The sequence below is a fragment of the Ips typographus genome, linkage group LG13 (assembly GCF_016097725.1).
Source record: "Ips typographus isolate SLU linkage group LG13, UJ_Ityp_2.0, whole genome shotgun sequence".
NCBI classification, from domain to species: domain Eukaryota; kingdom Metazoa; phylum Arthropoda; class Insecta; order Coleoptera; family Curculionidae; genus Ips; species Ips typographus.
This window is the reverse complement of record NC_138434.1, coordinates 4,448,107-4,468,239: the sequence shown is the minus strand read 5'-3', so window position 1 is coordinate 4,468,239 and position 20,133 is coordinate 4,448,107. Positions and strand designations below refer to the sequence as shown.

The following is a 20,133-nucleotide window of genomic DNA, read 5'->3' as shown; positions in this document are numbered from 1 at the left end:
GAACTTTTGGTAGTTTTTCCATCTGTCCGACTAAAAGGTAAATATTGACCCCCTGTAAGTTTTTGTCATTTTCCGTCTCTGGGCGTTTCAACCAGGGTTGGGCAAATTTTGATTTTTATTAAAAAAATCAAAAATCACTGATTTTTTTAAAAAAATCATGATTTTTTTGATTTTTTTTTAATTCTTCATTTTCTACTTTCTAAAATCTACTTTCACGTATATTTACCGAATTTCTGAAGAATTAAAATCACTGTGAACATGGTTTTGTTGCTGCAACATATTTTTTTAAGTTTTTTTATTTAGAGATAACATTTAAAACTGAATGAAATAACAAAAAATTATCTAATTCAAACCAAAGAATGACATTGCCAAATAGCTTACTGAAAAAACTAAAATAGGAATGTGTAAGTCATTTTCCTTGTTTTATAAGTTTAATACTTTATACGGAATTTTAAGTGAAAATTTTTGACGTATGGTTGTCATTTACGCGAAAACAATGTACGATAGATGTGCTATGCATTTAACCACACTTTCTTATAATCAAAAGGAAAATCTAAAAATGCAATAATATTGTCACGTTTAATTTATGAGCCCTTCTGGGTTCACCAATTAAACTGACTCACGACGTTAAACGTCGTGCCGGGATCTCAGTTTTTAGGGATGGAATCAAACACTGAGTTTTCCTTGTATCACACTTAAATCTATTAAACACGGAATACACAAATGGATGCACAATACGGTTGTAAACAAAAGGTTGACAATTAACAATTGTACTTACATCGTCATAGCTAAGGACTTAGCTTTTCCTGGCAATGGCTTGGTCACTTCGCGTTTTTAAACAACTTAGAGAACGGACTAATTAACTTAATCTTTTTGACCGAGGAGAGTCGACATTACGACTTCCTGGTTCAGCTGGTCACACTACCGTTGATCGGTTTCACACTTATCCTCTACTGCTAAAATCGGCGTATTTTATACCCGATTGATCGGCTGACGCAGTTTGTTATTGTCGCTTGTTTTTCACATTTCTGCAAAGCAGGTGGTGGTGACTCATCACCGATACGGTGCACTCGGTGCATGACACATTCGGTGCATCGTGATGCGACCTTGCCTCGTGCGCTTAACATTTCGCAATCCTCGATGTTTTTTAAGTTAATCAGTCCATCTTTTCAATTAATGGATTTTCCATTCGTGACATATGCCTCCGCCCCAGAAAAACTGGTCCCCAGTTTTATATGAACAATAATAAAACTTTAAACAATAGAAAAAAAAAAAAAAACATATCGTTAACATAAATTCAAAAATGTACGTTTGTACATACCAAGGTATTATGATAAATGGTTAGTAGGTTTACATATGTGAGTATTTCATGGTACTCAGTTAAGTTTACAATCATGTCTTAATAATAAGTTAGTACTTATTCTAACAAGAAACCTAATATTCGGTTCCGGCAATGGCAGAACAAAAAAAAAAAAATATTGCAACACTGAGAAAAGCTCAATAGAGGTTTAGTCCTATGAGCCAAACTTCGCATTTCACATCACTGAACACCATTGTGATCACTGTTCCATAAATGTTTGTGGTGTGGGTCGATCAATGAATCGATGATTCGGCTGGCTTGGACCTTCGTATTAATGTACAGGCCCATCGGGAGTTCCAACAACAATAATGGCTCATCATAGTTCGCCTCTTTCTTACATAGCCCTCAGTGTTACATGAAATAGAAGACAAAAGGTTAGTATGTGCTACTTAAGGCTTAATATACAATATTATGTCTTATAACAAAATTAATTTGAGCATCATTTGTAACCTTTATTTATTTGTTAGTATGTACGATCCATTTTCCATTAAAAAAATAAAAAATGGAACGTGTGAAATTCATTTTCCAATTGCTGTAAAGCAAGGAATCCCGTGTATGCACCGCGTAATCACGATTAGTCATGTAAACAACGTCGAACTTTTATGTTAGTAGCTCGTTATCAACCAACAAGATTGTCGGAGCGTCGTCTCAGGAATACTCGCCTCTTCAGCGAAACATTTTTTATCACACCTATTAGTTCATGGCGCTAAAAAATAATTGGATTAATTTCATGACAATGTGACTAGATTATACTCGCTATTTGGGGATAATATGGCATCATACATTCCAAAAATTTTTATTGTATATATATTTTTTTATATATCATCCACTTGTGTATATCACGTCTGTATCAATATATGCATATATATATATAGCCATTAAAATACAAAACAATACATAATAAACAAACAATAATAAGGTAATATAGATTAAATTGCAGATCTCATAGCTGCTGATACGCATATGGCCCCATGTTGTCGAATGGTTCTAATTGCGCGATAAACGGCTGTGTTACCGCGTGTCTAAGAAGTTCTTCAGTCTGTTGCTGATTAATGGACCCCCCTTCTGGCACCTGCGTCAGGTTTTCCGGATTCGGGCCTAGTGCCGGATTGCGGTCGACCTGACTTGCGTGCGATTCCGGAGATCCAAATGCACCCCCGAAAGATGTGCCAGCAGAATTGACTTCTGATATTTCATCCCTTTCCTGCGTTTGGGGCACTACTGGTACCCGAAACTGATATGTCATATCATGCGTTACATTAGCATGCGGATATGGCGGATGACCTGGTTGACTCAAAAATTGAGTTCTCCCGTACACACATGTAGCACAAGGACATCCTTGCAAAAATACATTTTCCCATGCTCGCCAAAAATCCTCAGGTCGATATTGAGGTTGTTGGGGTGATATGCAAATTGCACAATCACATGTCGAAAACGGAGTGCCCCCTTGACGTATTTTCTCGCTAAGTAGAAGTATGGTATACTCCGTATGAATGATCTGAGTCCACAGGCCAAGTAGAGATTTTGTAATCCCCAATAATTGTATTGGTACCACTTGATCAAACTCTCCTTGCAGTTCCCACAAGTGGTACAGTGCCAACTTGTATAAATACAGTTTGGTGTTTATTTCGGTAACACACCTAATGTAAAACAAGAAATTCACAATCCATTCCATTTTTGGCACTTCCGCGAAACTTATAGGTTGACTTTACCCAAGTGTTACTTCACGACCGATTTCTAAAATGACACTGTAAATTGTTGTCCCATTCGGGTTTATTTAAACTAATCCAGTAATTAGTCATTATTCATAACTGCGCGTAGCGATGAATCAAATTTGTCTTATCGCTCGCGAATTAGTTGCTTTCTTTACCAAATGCATAAACAACTATATGGTCAAGGTGATTATTACACCGACAACATCATTACTCATCTTTATTCGTTTGTAGGTACCTACATTACAATAACAATATTACATGTAACCATTTTTTATCTCATAGGGAAAATTAAAGTGATATCTGTTCTTGAATTTTAAGAATTTGCGCAATAAAAATTCAGACGCAGATAACAGAATAAAATCCTTGGGCCCTGTAAAAATAGGTACATAGCTCAATATGTGGAGCCGTACATTATAATTGTTACTTTGTTTCAACATTATGCTTAATTGCATTTTTGCATTTCCTGCATTAATCGGTCTGCACTGAACAATGTCTGGTCTCATTAAGATATTATTCCGAACTGGCCAAATCAGCGAATCCCATGGGTTTAAGCATGGTGCACCATTTGGTTTGTTGGGAAAACATTTCTCTGATAACCTTAACATTTGACAAGTTCATCGTCTGGAAGTAATTTGCTAATTTCAGCATTCTGGCTTTCCGGTGGAGAGGAATCTGAATTGTATTTATACAGTTTTCTTATCACATTCCCCACAGTTCGTCTTCACAGTGCATTTTAGTCGTTACTCTTGTGCGGTCGTTTTGTGTACTCTGTGTCGTGTTATATTTGAAAGTAAGTATAAGTGGTTTCTTTCCTCTTTTTTTTATTCATCATCTCGATATATTTTTCCTTCCAAAGAAAAATTCTTTTTGTTTCGCTATCCAATGTTAACAATATCTTCCCTTTCAGATGGAACCTGGAAGTGAAGTCCCCACTGAAAAGGTCCGGGGCCGGGGCCGCGGTGCCGGTTTGATGGCCGCCCTCCTGGCTGCCAAGCGGGCCCAACGCACCGTGGGTGTGGCCAGCCTCAAGCTGGAGCCTGAAGTGGAAGCTGGTCCCTCTGCGGCCAGCGAGGCGGAGGCTCCCCCGCAAGTGATTGAGGAAGCAGGTGAGGTGGAGGCTCCTCCTGGGGTTCCAGCATCCCCAGAGGAAGACCAAACCCAGGAGGAAGGCGGCGTCAACGACGCCTCAACAGCGGTGGCGCCGCGTTTGGCTGTCGAAGCCATAGGCAGCCACGCCAAGACGGTGAATTTTTATTTCTTTTAAGAAAATAAATTATTAACCGAAATGCTTGTATTATTTTTGTTGCGGTATTCCTTCTGGTGTCCATGGGTCATGGTAATGTAAAATTCTGCTTACATGGACCACTTCAGTTTTAGATTTTGGCGAAATGCCCTTTCGTATCTCATAGTCCACATCAGACTTTTTCTTATTTATGTAATAAGGACCAAACCATCTAAGCAGTAATTTTTCACTTTTTCCTACTTTCCTAATAGGGGTGAAAACTTTTACTTGGTCCCCTACTTCAAATTCAACATGGCGGTGTTTATAATCATACCGTAATTTATCTATGTCTTGACGCCGTTTTATATTTTCAACTGCCAAATTTCTGACTGCTAAACCAATGTCTCTAATTTGGTCGCTATTACTACTTTCTAAGGGTGGCAATAAGTTTGCTTCTGTTGGTAAAATAGGTTCACGACCGTACACCAGCATGAATGGTGAGAATTTAGTACTATCTTGTTTTGCAGAATTGTACGCAAAAGTCACATGTGGAAGATATTCATCCCAATTTGATTGATCAGTATTAGTATACATAGATAACATATTGGCTAAAGTTTTATTAAATCTTTCTGTTAAGCCATTAGTTGCGGGATGATATGCAGTAGTAAACTGACTTGTTGTCCCCATCTTTTTTAGCAATTCCGTAACCAATTCTGATTGAAAAACTTTCCCTCTATCGCTTAACAATTCCTTGGGTGCACCGTGTTTTGTAATAATTCTCTCCAGTATAAATTTTGCTACAGGTCCGGCTTTGCCGCTTGGTAATGCGTCAGTCTCCGCCCACCTTGTGGCGTAATCTGTCGCTACCACTATCATGGTTTTTCCGCTGCTACTTCTGCGAAACGGGCCTAACAAATCTATCCCAACTTTTTCAAATGGGGTGCCAACTGGAATAGGATGTAACAGACCAATAGGCTTTTGATTTTGTTGGCCTTTCCTGGCCTGACAATCCGGGCATCCTTTTACAAAACGTTCCACGTCTTTTTGCAACCCTTGCCAATAGTATCTTTGTTTTATCTTCGCTAGGGTTTTTGACAATCCCAAATGGCCACTCAGCGGTTCTGAGTGGTGGGAGTACAAAATTTCCCCTATTAACTGTTGCGGTATCACTAAAAGTTTAGTCCGGCCCACTCCATGCGGGTTTATATGGTACAAAACTTCTGATTCAAGCCTAAAATTTTTCGCTTGCTTGCGTATACCAATTGTAGCTTCTTCAGGATGTTTTATAGCCCGAATTATTCCCAAAATGTTTTTATCTTTTGCTTGCAATTCTGCAATGTTACGCATATCCAATAAAAAGGTTGGTATTTCGTCAATTTCCTGTACTTTCGTATTTGCTGGCAAAACAGGATATCTGCTTACACAGTCTGCATCCCTGTGAGCAATTCCTGATTTATGATGTACTGTGTAGTCAAATTCAGATAACTTTAACGCCCAACGCGCTAAACGTCCAGTAGTCTCTTTCAAGGTTTTTAACCAACATAGCGCATAAATAAAATGCCTAAAATAGGATAGCGCCCATATAGCTGCTAACCCTTCAAGTTCTGTTATAGAATAATTTTTCTCAGCTTTACTAAGGCTTCTACTTGCATATGCTATTGGGTGTAACGCATTTTCATGATCCTCCTGCAATAATATTGCTCCGATTCCATCTTTACATGCATCTACCCTCAATTCACATCCTTTATTTGGTTGAAAATGTGCCAAAACTGGTTCACTAATCAATTTTTGTTTTAGTGTTTCAAATGCTTTATCATGTATGTCCTGCCAATCAAATTTATTTTGCTTCTTTGTTAAATCATGTAAAGGACGTGCAATTTTTGCAAAATTTTCTATAAACTTCCGATAGTAGTTACAAAGTCCCAAAAAACTTTGTACACCTTTTACATTCTTTGGTTTTGGAAAATTTTCAATTGAAACTAATTTCGATTTATCAGGAAAAATTCCGTCTTTTGAAATTGTATAACCAAGAATATTAATTTTTTCCTTTAAATATTCACATTTTTTAGGTTTTAGTGTTAAGCCTGCACTTCGGAGTCTATTGAAAACTTTACATAATTTTTCTAAATGTTCATCAATCGTTTTAGAAAAAATTATAATGTCGTCCATGTAAATTAAAACTTCCTTCCATTTTAAATCTCTAAACACTACATCTCCCAACTGTTGAAATGTTGCCGGGGCATTGCACAATCCAAAAGGCATTACATTAAATTCCCATAATCCGTGACCTGGCGCTGTAAAGGCAGTGAGTGGCTTACTTTCTTCTTTTACTTTGACTTGCCAATAACCTGAATACATGTCTAACGATGAGAAATATTTGGCGTTTCCTAAGTACGTCAAAATATCCTCAATATTAGATCCTGACCATGAATTTTTTACCGTCACATTGTTTAACTTGCGATAATCCACGCAAAATCGTGTCTCTCCCGACTTTTTCTTTACCAATACGACGGGACTTGCCCAGGGCGAGTTACTTTGCCTTATTATGTCGTATTGTTCCATTTCTTTTATCTGTTCATCTATTATCTCTCTTTCTTTTTGTGCCACTCTGTAAGGTTTCTGTTTTATAGGTTTAGAGTTCCCTACATCGATTTCATGTTCAATGACATCGGTTTTTCCCATATATTTTGGTGTTTTTGAAAAAACGTCACTATATTCTGACAGTAATGTCCGCAACTTGTTACACAATTCTGGGTTTGTTACATTGCTTAGATTATGGTCATTCATGGTAATCATTTCCTCATCATCTTCAGTTTCATCAATAAAATGAACTGGAATTTTTGTTATATCCATTTCTATATTTTCCTGTAAATAACCGATTGTGGTATTTTTCAATATGAACACTTCTTTAAACCTCATATTATTAATTTTGATGTACCATTTGCCATTTCTTACAAAAATATTTGAGCAAATCAACCCTTTTGGTCGTAGGTATTTATCGTTCTCGATAAAGCAGTACTTCGTGAACTCGTGCGGAGATAAGGCACAGTTCAGTCGTACCGTTATCTCGCGACCAACCTCGACCCTGTAGTCGGTTTCAAGTGCAACCTTCAAACTTCGCGCGGTTGACTCAATCTCGACGTTCGCAAATACCTTATTAGTATCTTCCATTTGTTCTATTTTCCCCATGTTGTTGTTGACATTGTTGCCAAAATGTAAAATCAATGGGTCAAGTTCATGGTATAATGTCACAGTATTGGTATTATAGTCAATCAATGATTTTTTACTAGCCAAAAAGTTATGTCCCAAAATTAAGGCTTTTGATAAATTTTGCACCACTAGTGCCTCAACGGAAATAATTGTGCCATTAACTTTTATAATTACCTCTGAATTGCCGAGAGGTTGAACCGGATAACCTCCTGCGGTTATCAGTTGTATATTGTCTTGTAATCGTCTCATGTTACTGATATAATCTATGTCGACTACATTTTTACAAGCTCCTGTATCAAGTAAAACAGGGACGTTATCTTTACCGTTAACTGTGATATGTACTATTAATGTTTGTCTACTGGTGCCCGTAGATGACAATTGGACAATTTCGGTCGGGCTTCTTAGTTTTGAAACTGTCCTCTGTCGTTTGGGTTTCTTCGGCCTTGAGGTGCATTCCTTTGGAAGGGCCTATTATTGAAGTTACAAGACACATGACCGGGCCTACGGCAATCAATGCAAATAACCCGGCCGTCGTGCGTTCTCGTACGAGGCAAATAATTATTGCTATTATTATTCCTCCAGTTCTGATTTCTGTTCCCGTTAAAAGTATCCTGGTTCCGGGGTTGTTGCGAATTGTTCCTTACAAATTGTCGCCCCCTATTGAATGAGTTGTCCCTCGGACCATTTTGATTCGGTCTAAAATTATTCACCCTTGGAACATAGGTATTTCGTGCTTGATTTTGAACCGTATTGGAAAAATTCCTATTAAAAAATGTCCGTGGCCTGGTGTCATTCCAGGTCCTTTGCCGGTTTGTTGGGTTATTACCACTGTTACTGTTACTGACTGCCGCAGATACTGACAATAAAGCTGTGCTCTGTGTCACTTGGTTTACCAATGTCCTTTCTTTTATATCGCTTATTTTAATGACTAATTGCTTTAAATCGTCAAAATTTCTATTGCTAGAACTAAGCAAATAATACATCTCATAGTAAGATGGATGTAAACCATTTTCAAAATGATCCCTAAACGCGTCAAAAGTCATTTCTGGGTCAATCTCGTTTGCGATTGCCAATAGATCATAATAGTATTTTTTAATGTCCTCGACGTCCTGCTGTTTGCGGGTGTTTAATCTAAATTTCAACTTTCGGAGTGGCTGTTCTCCTGAAAACTCTTTCAAAAAATCTGATTTAATATTTAGCCATGTTTTCATCTGATTCTCTGGCTCACTAATATAATTACTAAACCACGTATGGGCTGGACCTTCCAAAAAATTAGCCAAATAAGATATTTTATGATTTTCTGACCAACTATTCACAATTGCTGCCTTTTCATATTTATTTATAAAAATACTTGGAGAGTCAATAGAAGGATTAAATGTAGATGGGCATGTAAACTTTGGGGTGGCCGGAGTTTTTGGCTCAGCCAAAGCTGCCTGTAATGTCATGTTAGCCATTACTAAAATATCGTTAGGGCGTATCGCACGGTTTCTTTCCCGGATCACAGGGGGTGGGCTAGAATTATTAGAACTTTGTAATAATTCTGAGGGGCGGGATTTTGGTGGCTCTACCACTTCTAAGGGACTTTCCTGCCAAGGATCCTCTGTTTCACGTGGTTTTGGCGGAGTTCTACTTAACGAAGCTCTTGGTTTGAAATAAACTTCCGTAGATTGGGGCTTAGAAGTCGAAGCCGAGGCTTGGGAAGTTTGAGCTTGAATGCCCACGACAGTATTGTCAAGAGTTTTTTCTTCGTCCTCACTGCTTGTCAAACAAACTGAACTGGGTTTGTCAAGCTTCTGTTTGTGTGAAGAAGTTGCTGTTTGTGTCGGAGCAGGGAAACTCACAGTCGAACTGTGATGCTCGGGCTTAAAATCTTTTAACTCTTTTATCACCTTCTCTGGGTTTCGACCCCTAGCGATAGCTTCACGTAACACGAATTTTTCTTTTTCCGACAAACTTTGAGCCCTACTGCGAGTTTTTACTCGATCTTTGTCACTCGACTCACTCATGGACAATTTTTAAATTCATTTATGTGCTATATTTATTTTTCAAAAAAAAAATAAATTAAAAAAATTTTTTTTTTTTTTTTTTTTTTTAAGCAAGTTGATTATTCCTAGCAATTTCTTTGCGAATTTGCTTGTTCATCAAACTAATTATTTTTTTGACGCTAAAATACACAAGCATCAATATCCCCATGCACAGAAAAACAATAACCAAAATTTCCTTTGCTGACCATGAATTATCTTTTCCTGAACTATTTGATACACCTCCACTGTTTCCCGCTTGGGAAATAATAATTTCCTCCTCTTTTGAAGATGTACCACCCATATTAAACCAAAATTTTATCAAATGAACGCTTCAATAGCACAGGTAATCCCCAAAAAATCACTAAATAAATCAACGTTATTATCCCTAGCCAAAAGAAAATAATACCTAAAATTTCTTTTATAGCCCACACATTATTTTCCTGATTCTTTATCATACCCCAAAAAATAAAAATAAAAATAAAAAACTCAATTATTGTTTTTTATCCATCCCAAAACAGACCGGCGCCTCCACCAAATGTCACGTTTAATTTATGAGCCCTTCTGGGTTCACCAATTAAACTGACTCACGACGTTAAACGTCGTGCCGGGATCTCAGTTTTTAGGGATGGAATCAAACACTGAGTTTTCCTTGTATCACACTTAAATCTATTAAACACGGAATACACAAATGGATGCACAATACGGTTGTAAACAAAAGGTTGACAATTAACAATTGTACTTACATCGTCATAGCTAAGGACTTAGCTTTTCCTGGCAATGGCTTGGTCACTTCGCGTTTTTAAACAACTTAGAGAACGGACTAATTAACTTAATCTTTTTGACCGAGGAGAGTCGACATTACGACTTCCTGGTTCAGCTGGTCACACTACCGTTGATCGGTTTCACACTTATCCTCTACTGCTAAAATCGGCGTATTTTATACCCGATTGATCGGCTGACGCAGTTTGTTATTGTCGCTTGTTTTTCACATTTCTGCAAAGCAGGTGGTGGTGACTCATCACCGATACGGTGCACTCGGTGCATGACACATTCGGTGCATCGTGATGCGACCTTGCCTCGTGCGCTTAACATTTCGCTTCATCAGTCCATCTTTTCAATTAATGGATTTTCCATTCGTGACAATATACAAGGTGTTTAATTTAAAAATCATAACTTTTATACTTTCAGAGATTTTAAGACTCCCTGTATAAAATAAAAATTATTTTAAAAGTGGCAATAATATTTTCCCATTCAGCAAAAAAAGTAAAACTTTTTAAAAGTCTCATATTTTGGCCACAATCTTCTGTGTGGAATAATGTGAATAACCCTTACATAACTTTTGTTTCTAACATTGCAAATTATCTGACAATCATAGTATTCTAAAAAGAAAGTACAGAGTACAGGATACAATGCCAATGTAGGTTTTTTACATGTAGTTACAAATTTAAATATCATACTAAATAAAACAAACATGTATTCGCTTTTCATTTAAAACACTCAATTATTTTAAGTGATTAAAAATACTAGGATTGCCGAACGTCTGGCTCCAAATCGGTAAAAATCTAAAAATGTATAAAAATCGGTTGTTTATTGCGTAAAATCAGGAAATTTGATTTTTCTGCTCATTTTTCCAGTGTTGAACATATTTTGCTCTCGTTTTGATCATGTTTTTCCCATATCTGTGATTGGTGCAAGATAAAGTTCTTATAGGTACTCGACTCGTCGAAACGCACTTCTTGCAAGAAAATTCTTGTCGCCGCGTGCTTTCAATTTGGCATCATCGCGAGATCGGCGCGATCTATAAAAGGCGGTCGCCTGATGCGCTTGGCCCATTTCATTAAGGCAAATGTTAATGCCTGTAAGTTAAATTCGGTAAAGAGTTGCGATTTTTCTCGTTCACGTATATAAATATAAATTGAAAACAACGCAATGGCTGGAAGAAAAGAAGACAGCGTATGGCAGTTTTACCTCAAAACAACGGATTCAAAAAAATCAGGTTGTAGAGCGACTTGTAAGAATTGCAAGAAAGAAATTCAAGGGATTGTTCAGCGACTAAAGGCGCACCGTGAAATTTGTAAAAAACAGCAAGAAACAAGAGCGGACATCCAAGTGCCGCTCGACTGGCTCGACCCAGTATCTTCTGGAAGTTCTGCTTCAATACTGACATTACCCTCTCCCTCTACAAGTTCCATCCCAGACTGTTCAACAACAACTACTGAGAGTACTGTGTTGGTTCAAATGAAAAAAAAAAAAAACCGTGAAAACCAGCCTGCTATGAGTATGAGTAGTTTTATTTTGCGGACAACAGCAGCTGAAAAGCATAAGATTGACAAACAAATAGCTAAGGCAATTTTTGCTACTAATTCAAGCTTCAGATGCATCGAAAACTCACAAGTAAAAAAAGCCATTCACTTATTAAGACCCGGATAAACGCCTCCTTCTCGGAAGACGGTAGCAACAACCCTTCTGGATGAGATCTACGAGGAAGAAAAAGAGGTATGTTTTTCATCTCTGTCCGGACAATGTGTGAATATGTCCATTGATGGATGGTCAAATGTTCACAACGAGCAAGTAATATGCGCAACGTTAACAACGGTAGAGGGACAAGTATTTCTATACGATAGTATTGACACCTCGGAAAATCCTCATACTTCCGAGTACTTGACTGATTTAGTGTGTGATTTAGTTTCATCCTGTCAATCAAAATATCAGTGCAAAGTTAAGTCTTTCGTGACAGACAATGCTGCAAACATGAACCTCATGAGGAAATAGTGAAGAACGTGAATGGAATCCAGTGGTGGATTTCACAGCGTGAAGAGCCAGAAATCGCAAAACAACTGCCAGTAATTAAACAGTTCCTGTGCGCATCTGCTTCCTCGGCTTCAGTGGAAAGAATCTTCAGCACGTTTGGATTTGTACACTCTGATATAAGAAACAGGTTGGGAATAGAGAAAGGAGGAAAATTAGTTTTTTTGTTTAAACTTTACAACGACAATGAAGAAAAGTGATTTTTTTATTTTGTATACAGGGTAATTCAAATTCGACCCTCACCATTGGGATCTCGGAAACTATAAGAGATACGAGAAAGTTTAAATTGGGGCAAAGTTGCGCAATTTAAGGCTCAACCAAATGCCGTTTTAAAAATTACGATTTTCCGAGTACTTCCGAAGATATCCGAAAAAATCTGAAAATTTGATTTTTTGTTTTTATTTATTTCTAACCTTATTTGAAGAGATATCCCAAAACTAAAAGCATCTTTTCATTGCCACTTTTTCCTAGCTATTCGATGATGGATTCAAATTTGCCACACGACGTTTCGTTTTTGGTCAGTCATCATCAACTTTCTTGTTTCTTATGGGCGCCATATTGGATTTTTAGCCCACCAAATAGTGCGTTTTATTCTGATTTTAGTGATGTATAATAACTTATGATTTGCTTGATAAATGACAAAATAATTCAATAAAAACTAATTTTACTTTAGTTATTGGCTTTGAGTTAATGGGCCATTTTGTAAAATGTCATTATTTGACAGTATTTGTCAAACACGATAATTCGGACGATCATTAGAGCAAGTCAATCATAGTTAAAAATGAATCTAGAAAAGAAACCCCCACAGAAAATGTTATTATTATACAAGCATTGCTGAACTACTTAGGTTAATCAGAAAAAGAGATTTGTCAGCATTATCTCTAACTTAAACAGCTCATTTATGTTTTCAAGAGAAATATCATCATTTTAGGAACTTTATTTTTTGCCAAATTTAAAATTTTTTATAATGTTAGGTGCAAGTTTATAGTTCTAGTTAGTATCCAGCAAGTGATTTAAACCATTTTTTATTCATTCATATTTATTCGAGTGAATAAACCTGTTTAAGTCACGTGTTTTATACAGTATTTTATTAAATTTGGACTTCTTATATTAAAAAAAAATTAAAATGACAGTTCTATTAAATTTGCATCGCGCCCCGTAGATGTAACATTGATGTTTGTTTATTTACATCTGTAAATAGACGAATGTCATTCAGAGTGATTTAATAGTTATTTATACAGCAAGTGACTTAAACCATTTTTTATTCACGATAAGTACAACTAGGTCCACGAACGTAGAGAGTTCTTCGAGTGAATTTAAGTCACGTGTACACCTTTGTGACTAAGTATGTTCAGGCCAATTACGTGTGACAAGTACTACCAAGTAATCTTCATAAAACGTCTCATTAACAAAGCTAACTAAGGTAAAATTAGTTTTTATTGAATTATTTTGTTATTTATGAAGCAAATCATAAGTTATTATACATCACTAAAATCAGAATAAAACGTACTATTTGATGGGCTAAAAATCTAATATGGCGCCCATAAGAAAAAAGAAAGTTGATGATGACTGACAAAAAACGAAACGTCGTGTGGCAAATTTGAATCCATTATCGAATAGCTGGGAAAAAGTGGCAATGAAAAGGTGCTTTTAGTTTTGGGATATCTCTTCAAATAAGGTTAGAAATAAATAAAAACAAAAAATAAAATTTTAAGTTTTTTTCGGATATCTTCGGAAGTACTCGGAAAATCGAAATTTTTAAAACTGCATTTGGTTGAGCTTTACATTGCGCAACTTTGCCCCAATTTAAACTTTCTCGTATCTCTTATAGTTTCCGAGATCCCAATGGTGAGGGTCGAATTTGAATTACCCTGTATAGTTATTTTAGTAGATCAGTGCCTAATGCATTTTATTCTTGTTTTATTTTTAAAGAATTTTTGATGTATTTTATTTTATGAGTCTAAATAAAAAAATATTGCTGCAAACTGCATTTAAATCAACTGATTTAAATCAGCCCAACCCTGGTTTCAACCATGTGGTATTGTCTAACTGAGGACAAAAGATCACATCAGCAAACCTTTCAGGGCTTGAATGTTTAGACTACCATTTTGCTGACAAATCCACCACTATTATGAAATATCTAAGAAACGGTGCAAGATAGGAAATAGCACTATTTTCAACAAGTTGAAAATAACATTAGTGCGAAATTCCATTTTCCCAACAAACCTTTTTTGTGTGAGACAGAAAACCCAATAAACAAAGAAAAAATTAGTAACTCGTCTCAACAAACATATAGAACATATCTCCTACTTCCAAATTAGTAAATATTTTTTTTATGAAAGTAAGTTTTTATTTTGCCTTTGTAGAACACTTGTCCAAAAAAAAAAAACCTTTTTTTTAATGCTAATACTTTAATTTCCAGTGGTTTGTGGTGTAAGTTGTTTCACCAAATTCACTGAAAATACGTGGAAAACATATTAGAATAATATTTTGAAGTCGTATGTCAATTGCGTAAAAAAAGTTCAAGTCCTTTTAAGCAGCTGAAATGGTTGCAGGTAACGCCCCCTATCAGCTACTGCAAAATAGATGACAGCATCGTATTTACCGGGTGCCAAAACCCCCTTATACAAATTTTCCATTATTTATATAAAAACACCTTGATGATACGATTAAAAAAAAAACAAGAACAAAATTTCAACTTTCACACCCTGTAACTTTATTAATATTAACTTTCGGTATAGGACAATTTAGCTAAATCGTATTATTTTGATGTCAGGAATATGCTGTTGCTCTATATCCGATTACTTATAGTCCACCCTATAAAATTTATAACACAAACAAATGTTTTAATTTTGTTTGTCACTCACAACAACAATTTAAAATGTTTATTCTTGTTCAATTGAATTGTTAGAGACAATTTTCAGATTACAGTTTAGTTAAGATAACAAAAAATGGAGGTAAAAGTTAAAAAATATAAATAAATCGCAGACTATTTAAATTAGGTATTGAATGACATACTTCATAGAAGTTGAATTGTAAAAGCTATCAGAAAAATAAGTAATACACAGGCTGTTCCATCTAAAAAAGTCGAAATTACTTAAGCTGAATTAGTCAACACGGTGTTTCATGGTGAATGCGTTATACAGGATGTTTCACGATAAATGCGTCATATTTTAGGGTTTGATTAAACGTCAAAAAATAACTCTAGTTTTCTATATGTATAAACCATGGACCAAAGATGTTTCATTATGGAGATACAGGGTGTTAAAGTTTGGGTAAAAAAATCTAAATTTATTTATTTCTTCAAAACAATAAGAGATATTTTCATAAAACTTTTTAGGTGTCAACTGTCAACGATAAAGTTCGTTTTTCCATTAAAAAATATATTTTTTTATATTTCCCAGTGGCGTCCAATCGAAAAAGTTATTGACCATTTTTGCAAAAAAAATATGTCCGCCACTGTTTTTCCCTAAAATGCAAATCAGTTCTGAACTCCTTATTCAATTTAACACAGAAAAGGTATCTAGTAACTTTTTGGTACGTCATCTCGTTTTCGAATAAAAAATCCTGCAAAAGTACCATTACAATTAATACTAAATCTTCGAATATCGTTTTTATTCAATTTTAAAATTTTGATTTATTCAGTTTTTTAATGAAAGAATAGGAAAATACTGCTTGTTCCTATCGAATAAAAAATATAATTTTTGAAAAAAACTAAATTAATAAAAATTTAGATATTGATTAATAAACAGTCGACGATTTAGTATTGATTTTATGGGTACATTTTTATGATTTTTATTGGAAAACAGAAAGGTGTACCGAAAAGTTACTAGATAGCTTTTCTGTTCTAAACTGAAGGGAGAATTCAAAATTGAGTTGCGTTGAATGGAAAAAGAGTGGTGTACACATTTTTTTTGCGAAAACATTCAGGAACGTGTTTGATTGAACGCTACTGGCAGAATTAAAAAAATATGTTTTTTATTGCAAAACGTGCCTTATCATGAACAGTTGACACCTACAAAGTTTTATAAAAATACCTGAAACCGGTTTTAAGAAATAGATAAATTTAAATTTTTTTATCCAAACTTTAACACCCTGTATCTCAATAACGGAACATCTTTGGCCCATGGTTTATTTAGCAAACTAGGGTAATTTTTTACTTTTAATCAAACCATAAAATATGACGCATTTATCGTGAAACACCCTGTATTTTAGGGTTTGATTAAACGTCAAAAAAAAAACCTAGTTTTTTATATAAACCATAATCCAAAAATGTTTCGTTATGGAGGTACAGGGTCTTAATGTTTTGATATAAAAATCTAAATTTATTTATAATTCTCAAATCGGCTGCAGCTATTTACATAAAACAAAAATATTTACCAACTCGTTCAATTGGATGCCACTGGCAAAATTGAAAAATATCTTTTTTATTGCAAAGCGTGCTCTATTGTTGACATTTACAAAGTTTTATGAACATAAATATTTGCAGCCGTTTTGAAGAAATAAATAAATTTAGATTTTTTTATGCAAACTTTGACACCATGTATCTCCATAGCAAAACATCTTTGGATCATGGTTTATAAAGCAAAGTAGAGTTATTTTGTTATATTTAATCAAACCATAAAATATGACGCATTTATCGTAAAAAACTCAATAAAAAAATTGAACGCTCTGTAGCATCTAACGCAAATTTATTAGCGTAAATCTAATTTATGGTCCCTGTGCAAACAATGGTAATTGGTAATACAACCAATTTTATATCAGAGTAAAAACTAATATCTTTGAAAAAAAAATGAATATTAGTAAAACCTCAAGTAAAACTATCAGCTTGAAGTATAGACATTAACATAAAACTTTGAAAATTCTACATAGTATCTACAAATGTATTAAAAAATATAAGGTTCTATTTAAAAAAACTAATACCTGGTTTATACCCTCATCCTCAAATTAAAAAATTAAGTTAAAGTTAATTTAATGTAAATTAGTGGGGGTTCATGCCCGGTTTATACCTTCAAATTAAAAAATTAATTCAAATTTAAATTACATGTAAAATTGAATGAAAATGATTGTGATTTATACTTTTCAAGATATGCTAAATTAAATGACAGATGTGCTTTTGACTTTGACGTATTCTAGACATATTCTAACCTAAAAAGGGTGAAAGAGTTTAGCAATAAAATAATCATTTCTAAAATTAAAAATATTAAACAGGGGATCATATCTTGAAACATATAAACCACAATTTTCATTTAATTTTACATGCAACTTAAATTAATTTAAGTTTAATTTAATTTTTTAATTTGGAGGTATAAACCGGGCATTACATGTAATTAAAATTAAATTTAATTTTTTAATTTAAAAGTATAAACCAGGCAAAATACTTTAAGTTATGTTAAATTAGATAGCATAGATGTGTTTATGACTTTGGACATATTCTAACCTAAAGAAGGTCAAAGATTTATGATTTCATTCATAAAAAAGTTCAGGTATAAAATAATCATTTGTAAAATTAAAAATAATTAACAATGGATCAAGTTTTCTTTGGCTGAGACATAGTTTGTGATTACTGCACTAAATGGAATTGGTGTATCCTTGATAAAATGATGGAAAAGAAATTGAAAATTTCATTTTTTCAAAAAATGAGAAAAAATATAAATACAGTTTCACATTTTATAACAACACAAAGTGACAAAGGGTTCACAAATTAGACTGAAATTTACCCAATGTTGAAAGTTGGTCTACTTTTAAGTTAGGTAAAATTAATTTTAATTTAGTGTAATTTTTAAGTATAGCATGTCATATACAAATGCGTAGCTTTAACTTTTGCGTAGAAAACTTTTGATTGACTTTAGTGAAAAGTTAGTTTAATTTTAATTAGCAGGTATACATAGACATAATTATTCACTTAATTTTTGTTCATAACAACACGTAGTAAACAAATTAGTCCAGGTTACTTGTTTACTCTGGGTTGTTATGGACAAGAATTAAATTTATGATTAATACTACAACTACTTGGGTAAACCCTGCCTCATATACTACATATAATACATATTAACTCAAGATTAAACAATGTCTACAAAGTGTTAGTGTACAATGATGATTATTGTGTTAAAGGTAAAACCATAATGAAAACTGCATTGCTTTTTATTTTTGTTAATGTTAATATTGTCACGAATAGCATAAATTGCACTATGTTCCGTTACCTAGTCGGGCCCCGGTCTCCCCTAGTGCACTGTCTGAATCAGCAAGACCGGCAAATTGGGGTCACGATGTGGGTATTTAATCAGCGTCTCAAGCCATCGAAGATTACTGGTCTCTAGGTCGGTCTTCGAGCATCAGTCCGAACTTTCTAGTGCCCGGACGGCTCGATACCTTCTTGGAAATCCAGGCTGAAAAGACGACAGTTCTTACGCAACCCTGAGGTGACCGTCCGAACTCTTGAACCTATCAGTACTTGAAGTAAGTCCTTTGGGCGTGTCGGTCAAAGGGGCTCCCAGCTCCTATCGAGAGGGTTTCGCTTGGCGACACTTCAAGAGGGCTTGCAGGGCCTTAAGTAAATCCTTTGGGCGTGCCGGACATAGGGGCACCCAGCTCGTATCGAGAGGGTACCGCTTGGCGGCACTTCAAAAGGCCTTACGCCCATTCCCCCACACCCACGCATCTACACACCCCCTCTCAGAAAGTGTTCCATGCGCGTCCCGCCTGCGGCGGTGTTATTTCCTTGTACACCAAGTAGTAAATAAAGAAGACATACTTGAGCTACGATTGTTGTTTCTCTTCCTGCGCTACCCCCAAAACGTGACAATATCACTAAGCTGGATTCATAGTTCTAGTTTTGCAAGAAAAAGTAATCAGTATGGTGCAGTAAAAATAAATAATATACTTGTAACACACTAATTCATAGTTTGACAAATAAGTGCAATCCACATTAACCGCAAGCAGTAAGCAGCAAGAAATGAATCATTTTCATTTCTTACCTTGCTCCTTACTGCTTCCATCGTAACCTACTGGTCTTTACCCCCATCATAGATTTTTGGAATATCATTTGACAAATACTTTCTTTTGCTTTTGCCTAAAAATGACAACCCACAAGATAACAAATAAAATTTTGATGGTTTATAAGACTTTGGGGTTATTGGGGTTATTTCTTTCTTACTAAAGTTGAACTAGGAATTGACATGGCTACTACTGCTTGCTGCATGCTGCTTACTTCTTGCGGAATTAGAACTACAAATCTAGCTTTAAAATCAGTTTAACTCACCTTAAAACTTGCTTTTTAATCCACTGTTGTACCTAATGTAGGTAGTTTAAAATATTGCACAGGACGTTATTCTTCTTCAACTTGACTTGATTGCAGTCCCTGGGAAATGTAGTCACTTTCTTCATAAAAGTTGTGCTTTTTTATCCACATGGAAAAGTAGTGATGTATGCAGCATATACCAGTTGCAGATCTGTAAGACTAGCCGAATTAGTTAATAGAACCATCCTTAAAAAATGTTAGTACAAAAATCTGTAGTAATGATGCATCAGCAATAGCATGGTTAGGTTAGGTTAGGTTAGGTTAGGTTAGGTTAGGTTAGGTTAGGTTAGGTTAGGTTAGGTTAGGTTAGGTTGAAATGAAAATGCCATTGTAATCTTACCTAGGCCAACAGCTGTTGTATCCATTATGTCAATCAAAAAATATACATTTACTTGATTTTAGTGTATAATTTTCATTAGTTAAATTGTTGTATTTTGTCATAAAAATATAATTAATTTTAGCAGCATGCTAAAACAAATAAACAAAAGCAAAGT

At 35.0% G+C, this 20,133-nt stretch overlaps 2 protein-coding genes and 2 long non-coding RNA genes across 5 annotated transcripts in view; 1 reads left to right on the top strand and 3 right to left on the bottom strand.

Moving 5' to 3' along the window:
- The window catches only part of LOC145737345 (uncharacterized), a 23,839-nt gene extending 19,891 nt beyond the window's left edge, over positions 1-3,948 (bottom strand). Inside the window, exon 1 of one of the 2 annotated variants that reach the window (XM_081991987.1) lies at positions 944-3,948. In XM_081991987.1, coding sequence (XP_081848113.1) covers positions 2,304-3,035 — 732 coding nt within the window. In that variant the 5' untranslated portion in view covers positions 3,036-3,948 and the 3' untranslated portion in view covers positions 944-2,303. The remainder of the gene's footprint in view (positions 1-943) is intronic. The other variant, XM_081991988.1, reaches the window with a different exon arrangement.
- The window catches only part of LOC145737347 (uncharacterized), a 22,728-nt gene extending 18,367 nt beyond the window's left edge, over positions 1-4,361 (top strand). Inside the window, exon 2 of the mRNA XM_081991990.1 lies at positions 3,983-4,361. Coding sequence (XP_081848116.1) covers positions 3,983-4,339 — 357 coding nt within the window. The 3' untranslated portion in view covers positions 4,340-4,361. The remainder of the gene's footprint in view (positions 1-3,982) is intronic.
- Positions 1-20,133, bottom strand: part of LOC145737349 (uncharacterized) — a 164,907-nt gene that overhangs the window by 19,891 nt on the left and 124,883 nt on the right. The gene's annotated exons all lie outside the window — the stretch shown is intronic.
- The window catches only part of LOC145737348 (uncharacterized), a 21,608-nt gene extending 1,475 nt beyond the window's left edge, over positions 1-20,133 (bottom strand). The window contains exons 1-2 of the long non-coding RNA XR_014180352.1: positions 19,980-20,133; positions 19,601-19,790 (exon numbers count right to left, since the gene is read on the bottom strand). This is a non-coding gene — a long non-coding RNA (uncharacterized LOC145737348). The remainder of the gene's footprint in view (positions 1-19,600; positions 19,791-19,979) is intronic.